Below are 7,311 nucleotides of genomic sequence, written 5' to 3' on the forward strand. Positions count from 1 at the left end.
GGTATTTAAAGAGGCTGTAGGGTGTTGTTGTGGTATTATAGAGGCTGTAGGGTGTTGTTGTGGTATTTAAAGAGGCTGTAGGGTGTTGTTGTGGTATTTATAGAGGCTGTAGGGTGTTGTTGTGGTATTTAAAGAGGCTGTAGGGTGTTGTTGTGGTATTTATAGAGGCTGTAGGGTGTTGTTGTGGTATTTAAAGAGGCTGTAGGGTGTTGTTGTGGTATTTAAAGAGGCTGTAGGGTGTTGTTGTGGTATTATAGAGGCTGTAGGGTGTTGTTGTGGTATTTAAAGAGGCTGTAGGGTGTTGTTGTGGTATTTATAGAGGCTGTAGGGTGTTGTTGTGGTATTATAGAGGCTGTAGGGTGTTGTTGTGGTATTTAAAGAGGCTGTAGGGTGTTGTTGTGGTATTTATAGAGGCTGTAGGGTGTTGTTGTGGTATTTAAAGAGGCTGTAGGGTGTTGTTGTGGTATTTATAGAGGCTGTAGGATGTTGTTGTGGTATTTATAGAGGCTGTAGGGTGTTGTTGTGGTATTATAGAGGCTGTAGGGTGTTGTTGTGGTATTTAAAGAGGCTGTAGGGTGTTGTTGTGGTATTTAAAGAGGCTGTAGGGTGTTGTTGTGGTATTATAGAGGCTGTAGGGTGTTGTTGTGGTATTTAAAGAGGCTGTATGGTGTTGTTGTGGTATTATAGAGGCTGTAGGGTGTTGTTGTGGTATTTAAAGAGGCTGTAGGGTGTTGTTGTGGTATTTATAGAGGCTGTAGGGTGTTGTTGTGGTATTATAGAGGCTGTAGGGTGTTGTTGTGGTATTTAAAGAGGCTGTAGGGTGTTGTTGTGGTATTATAGAGGATGTAGGGTGTTGTTGTAGTATTTAAAGAGGCTGTAGGGTGTTGTTGTGGTATTTAAAGAGGCTGTAGGGTGTTGTTGTGGTATTATAGAGGCTGTAGGGTGTTGTTGTGGTATTTATAGAGGCTGTAGGGTGTTGTTGTGGTATTTAAAGAGGCTGTAGGGTGTTGTTGTGGTATTTATAGAGGCTGTAGGGTGTTGTTGTGGTATTTAAAGAGGCTGTAGGGTATTGTTGTGGTATTTATAGAGGCTGTAGGGTGTTGTTGTGGTTTTTAAAGAGGTTGTAGGGTGTTGTTGTGGTATTATAGAGGCTGTAGGGTGTTGTTGTGGTATTTAAAGAGGCTGTAGGTTGTTGTTGTGGTATTATAGAGGCTGTAGGGTGTTGCTGTGGTATTTATAGAGGCTGTAGGGTGTTGTTGTGGTATTATAGAGGCTGTAGGGTGTTGTTGTGGTATTTAAAGAGGCTGTAGGGTGTTGTTGTGGTATTTATAGAGGCTGTAGGGTGTTGTTGTGGTATTATAGAGGCTGTAGGGTGTTGTTGTGGTATTTAAAGAGGCTGTATGGTGTTGTTGTGGTATTTAAAGAGGCTGTAGGGTGTTGTTGTGGTATTTAAAGAGGATGTAGGGTGTTGTTGTGGTATTTAAAGAGGCTGTAGGGTGTTGTTGTGGTATTATAGAGGCTGTAGGGTGTTGTTGTGGTATTTAAAGAGGCTGTAGGGTGTTGTTGTGGTATTTAAAGAGGCTGTAGGATGTTGTTGTGGTATTTAAAGAGGCTGTAGGGTGTTGTTGTGGTATTATAGAGGCTGTAGGGTGTTGTTGTGGTATTTAAAGAGGCTGTAGGGTGTTGTCGTGGTATTTAAAGAGGCTGTAGGGTGTTGTTGTGGTATTTAAAGAGGCTGTAGGGTGTTGTTGTGGTATTATAGAGGCTGTAGGGTGTTGTTGTGGTATTTAAAGAGGCTGTAGGGTGTTGTCGTGGTATTTAAAGAGGCTGTAGGGTGTTGTTGTGGTATTTAAAGAGGCTGTAGGGTGTTGTTGTGGTATCTAAAGAGGATGTAGGGTGTTGTTGTGGTATTTAAAGAGGCTGTAGGGTGTTGTTGTGGTATTTAAAGAGGCTGTAGGGTGTTGTTGTGGTATTAGAAATGCTGTAGAGTGTTGTTGTGAGACTATATAGTGTGTGACTGAAAGCTGTAGGTCTAAAGGACAGCCAGCTCAGAGGGTGATGCAGAGTGTCAGACAGCACTCGGTGTTTCTCAAAATGCATACTACCGTGCTCCGAGCACGCAAATTGGAGCACGGGAGAGTCAGAGTATGAGTCTAAATCAAAGTATGCGAAACGGAGCACGGAGGGCACTTCTCGAATGCGTACTCCGTTTGTACATATTTTGAAGCATCCGTCGATGCCAGCTTCAACGGAAAGTATGCACAGAAATATGACACAACCACTTCTCGAAATCAATGGCGGCAATTATCTGAGCGAGAGAAAATAAACGTCCTCTGAGAATGCGCTCAGCGCATGAGAGTGTGGAACACGGTAGAATGCCTATTGAGAAATACGCCATGTCATGCTTTGAAAGTGAAATGTCTTGCACATCTAGAGGTCGCTTGTCTTGCAGGTGTGTTGGAAGATGTGTAAGAGTAGTTTAAATGAAAAATAAACTCCTATCCAAACTATGCTTGTTTGTTGTGCTAACGTTTCAGGCTTTCAACCTTCAAAAAAGAGACAAACATTAGCAGCACAATGTGTGGTAGTTTCCTCCATCGTTCTTACCGGAGCTGAGTTGTTCCTCTTCCCTCTGGATCGTACCATGCGTCCCAGTACCTCCACCCCGTCTATACTGATGTTGCCAGCCGCGTTGATGGGCTTTTCTCCCACTACCTTACAGTCCATCACCACCCTGGCAGTGGTCTTACTGACCGTCATGTGGAGCTGTGGGGAGAGGAGAATGGAACACCATGTTTTAAACGTACTGAAACAAACCACAGCATTATCAGTCTGTGGGGAGAGGAGAATGGAACACCATGTTTTAAACGTACTGAAACAAACCACAGCATTATCAATCTGTGGGGAGAGGAGAATGGAACACCATGTTTTAAACGTACTGAAACAAACCACAGCATTATCAGTCTGTGGGGAGAGGAGAATGGAACACCATGTTTTAAACGTACTGAAACCAACCACAGCATTATCAATCTGTGGGGAGAGGAGAATGGAACACCATGTTTTAAACGTACTGAAACAAACCACAGCATTAACAGTCTGTGGGGAGAGGAGAATGGAACACCATGTTTTAAACGTACTGAAACAAACCACAGCATTAACAGACACACTTTAAATAAAGTATATTCTAGACAAAGCCTACATAGATGCTTCATAAATCATCTATAAGCAAATGTCAAGCAAGCATACTGTATAAGGGTCGTATAACAGGTCCTTGCATGTGGTGCTTTGCCAGATATGGTATAACTATCATCCAGAGAGTAAATGCTGTCTCCTAACAGTCAGTGAGTGGACAATATAGTAGACCTATCAAGTCATCAGCACTTTCATCAAAATAAACAACAGTCAGTTTTATTAACTGAAAGTGTACAATTATCTGATGTAAAAACAAATCCAACTCCGACTCATTCTCTGGCGTCAAAGTCCAAGTCCAAACTCTGGCAGTAGTTCAATGGTAAACCCGTCCGTAGCTGTACCCCATCTAGTCACAACCCTATCCATTGGCTGTGAGCAGGGCCAACCCATGAGAACTGTTGTCCGTAATAAAAAAACACAGGTGTAATGCCCATTTTTAGTGAAATCTCTGGGTTGAATCACCTCAAAAACAATGTTCAAGAAATTGTTTCTCAATAAATATTGCAAGATTTACCTGCCATGCGCACCTATCAACTTCCTCCTTGTCACAATGTATTGTAGCAAATTCACAATAAATCACAGGTTTCCCAGACAGGCTCCTCTGCTGTTCTGGGATACAAAGCCGAGTTACAACCGTAATCATAATAGCCGCCTCCCAAATGGTACCCTATTCCCTACACAGGGTACTACTTTTGACCAGAGCCCCGCAGTAACAAGATGAGGCTAATCTGAAGTTAGACAGAGTTCATATTTGTGCGTCAGAAACAGAATCCATCTGGGCGGTCTGTGACGTCTGTAATGCTCTGTACGGTCGTTTTAATGGGTTCTTGGGAGTGAAACTATTTTCTCCAGTTCACTGGGTATGATTTTGTTTCTATATGTCAGAACGTGTCAAACGCCTAGCTGCCTGCCTGCCTGTGTTATGTGGTTGGATCCAAGGTTCAGTCCCAAATGGAACCCTATTCCCTATGTAGTGCACTACTTTTGACCAGAGCCCATTACACTATATAGGGAATAGGGTGTCATTTGGGACACTGCCCAGGACTACTGTTGTGGGTTTAGAGATATACTTAACCCAACACACGGACAGCATATCAGCCTCCAAAGACAATTGCAAGAGAGAGAACCATTTTTAAAACCAACAATAGCCTGAACAACAAATGTTTTGCCTGAACAAGAGAAGTTCAACAGTCTACCAACTAACACTGTATCCACAAGGCCTGGGCTGCATCCTATTCCCTATATAGTGCACTACTTTTGACCAGAGTTGATGAGGCTAATAAGGCTCTGGTCAAAAGTAGTGCACTATATAGGGAACATGGTGCCATTTGGGACAAAGGCCATTAATCGAACAGTTTTATTCATAGTCTGACCAATGTCATGGGGACAGTATCTCTGCTGTGGATGTGTCTGTCTGTCTGAGAGTGGCTATGAATAGGGATGGTAGTTTAAGGGATGAACCCCATGGCCTTGATGATGATATTCAGGACAGGGACGGAGGGGACGGTGAAGAGAGGAGGACAGGGACGGAGGGGACGGTGAAGAGAGGAGGACATGGACGGAGGGGACGGTGAAGAGAGGAGGACAGGGACGGAGGGGACCGTGAAGAGAGGAGGACAGGGACGGAGGGGACGGTGAAGAGAGGAGGACAGGGACGGAGGGGACGGTGAAGAGAGGAGGACAGGGACGGAGGGGACGGTGAAGAGAGGAGGACAGGGACGGAGGGGACGGTGAAGAGAGGAGGACAGGGACGGAGGGGACGGTGAAGAGAGGAGGACAGGGACGGAGGGGACGGTGAAGAGAGGAGGACAGGGACGGAGGGGACGGTGAAGCGAGGAGGACAGGGACGGAGGGGACGGTGAAGAGAGGAGGACAGGGACGGAGGGGACGGTGAAGAGAGGAGGACAGGGACGGAGGGGACGGTGAAGAGAGGAGGACAGGGACGGAGGGGACGGTGAAGAGAGGAGGACAGGGACGGAGGGGACCGTGAAGAGAGGAGGACAGGGACGGAGGGGACCGTGAAGAGAGGAGGACAGGGACGGAGGGGACGGTGAAGAGAGGAGGACAGGGACGGAGGGGACGGTGAAGAGAGGAGGACAGGGACGGCGGGGACGGTGAAGAGAGGAGGACAGGGACGGAGGGGACGGTGAAGAGAGGAGGACAGGGACAGAGGGGACGGTGAAGAGAGGAGGACAGGGACGGAGGGGACGGTGAAGAGAGGAGGACAGGGACGGAGGGGACGGTGAAGAGAGGAGGACAGGGACGGAGAAGAGAGGAGGATTAGAAGTATAGAGGAAAGGAGAGAGAGGAGAGACACACACATGTAGCCCAACACACACACACACACACACACACACTCAGTCCTGTGGGTCAGATGGGTCCTCTGATCAATTGTGTGCTATAATTTGAGTGCCAACATGATGTATTAGCCTATTTCATCCAGCGCGCTAGCTGTGTTTTTAATTCGAACGGCGAGTGTCACTGACATCCTCCTCGCTCCTCGCTGCTCTCTACTGCAATATGCAGCGCTTCAGTTGTTTGCTTTTCCCATTTAAGACATCCCACGATTTCTAACCGTGTGAGGACTGATGGGTTTTTCTATTACAGCAGATAGGCAGAGTGCATTTTGCATCTTTCTTACAAAACAGCCTCCTCCAATGTATGGGACTGACAATGACTCAGAGAGAAAATAAACAGGAAACCGATGGAGTACAGTTTGGTATCACTTCAGAGTGGTAGAAACAAGATCCTTAATTAGACTTGTCTTAGAGACTAAATACAGAAGGTCCAATATGAGAATCCCATCCATTCATCAACGGTGGCGTAGTCTGCAGAGTTTTATTTCAACTTCCATCGCTTAAATGATTCTGCTTCAGGTAGTTTTACTTGATAATACCTCAACTATGTGAGATGTAAACTCTCCATGCTTTACTGTAATGTATGCTGGTATTAAAAGCTGTGTATCAGCATAATCCATCTCAAATGTATTCTAAACATTGCCACATTGACACAAAATGTTCTAGGAGAGAAATGCATGAAGGAGAGAGTTATGAATCAGCACATTTTCCTTACTTCTCCTCTCTTCTCCCCATTAGCCATGTAAACAGGATATGGAATACTTGAACTGTTACCATGCAACCCCCCCCCCCCCCCCCATTGCACCCATATCTTACATCTCAGAATTTGAGAGGGGTTACTTACTGTAGCTTTATAGCACAATTGGCAACACTTATCTGAGAAATACATTTCTGATTACCCCTTTAAGTCAAATCTGCAGAAATCCATAAATAGCCTCAACTCCAGAGAGAGAGAGAGAGAGAGAGAGAGAGAGAGAGAGAGAGAGAGAGAGAGAGAGAGAGAGAGAGAGAGAGAGAGAGAGAGAGAGAGAGAGAGAGAGAGAGAGAGAGAGAGAGAGAGAGAGAGAGAGAGAGAGAGAGAGAGAGAGGGAGAGACAGAGAGAAAGAGAGAGAGAGAGAGAGAGAAAGAGAGAAAGAGAGAAAGAGAGAGATAGAGAAAGAGAGAAAAAGAGAAAAAGAGAGCGAGAGAGAGAGAGAGCGAGAGATAGAGAGTGACAGAGAGAGAGACAGAGAGAGAGAGAGAGAGAGACAGAGAGAGAGAGAGAGAGACAGAGAGAGAGAGAGAGAGGAGTGACAGAGAGAGAGAGAGAGAGAGAGGGAGAGACAGAGAGAAAGAGAGAGAGAGAGCGAGAGAAAGAGAGAAAGAGAGAAAAGAGAGAGATAGAGAAAGAGAGAAAAGAGAAAAGAGAGAGAGAGCGAGAGATAGAGAGAGAGAGTGACGAGAGAGACAGAGAGAGAGAGAGAGAGAGAGAGAGAGAGAGAGAGAGAGAGAGAGAGAGAGAGAGAGACAGAGAGAGAGAGAGAGACAGAGAGAGAGAGAGACAGAGAGAGACAGAGACAGAGAGAGGAGAGAGAGAGAGAGAGAGAGAGAGAGAGAGAGAGAGAGAGAGAGAGAGAGAGAGAGAGAGAGAGAGAGAGAGAGAGAGTGACAGAGAGTGACAGAGAGTGAGAGAGAGAGAAAGAGAGAGAGAGACAGAGAGAGAGAAAGAGAGAGAGAGACAGAGAGAGAGAGAGAGAGAGAGAGAGAGAGAGAGAGAGAGAG

The 7,311-nt window shown here is 45.7% G+C and overlaps 1 protein-coding gene across 1 annotated transcript in view; it reads right to left on the minus strand.

The window, feature by feature from the left end:
- Nucleotides 1-7,311, minus strand: part of LOC311122284 (collagen alpha-1(XIV) chain-like) — a gene marked incomplete at its 3' end in the record, with an annotated part of 121,090 nt that overhangs the window by 34,797 nt on the left and 78,982 nt on the right. The window contains exon 29 of the mRNA XM_084196671.1: nucleotides 2,608-2,766. Within this exon, the coding sequence (XP_084052797.1) occupies nucleotides 2,608-2,766 (159 nt within the window). The remainder of the gene's footprint in view (nucleotides 1-2,607; nucleotides 2,767-7,311) is intronic.

This window comes from Coregonus lavaretus (assembly GCF_964263955.1).
Source record: "Coregonus lavaretus genome assembly, contig: HAP1_SCAFFOLD_1344, whole genome shotgun sequence".
Lineage (NCBI taxonomy): Eukaryota > Metazoa > Chordata > Actinopteri > Salmoniformes > Salmonidae > Coregonus > Coregonus lavaretus.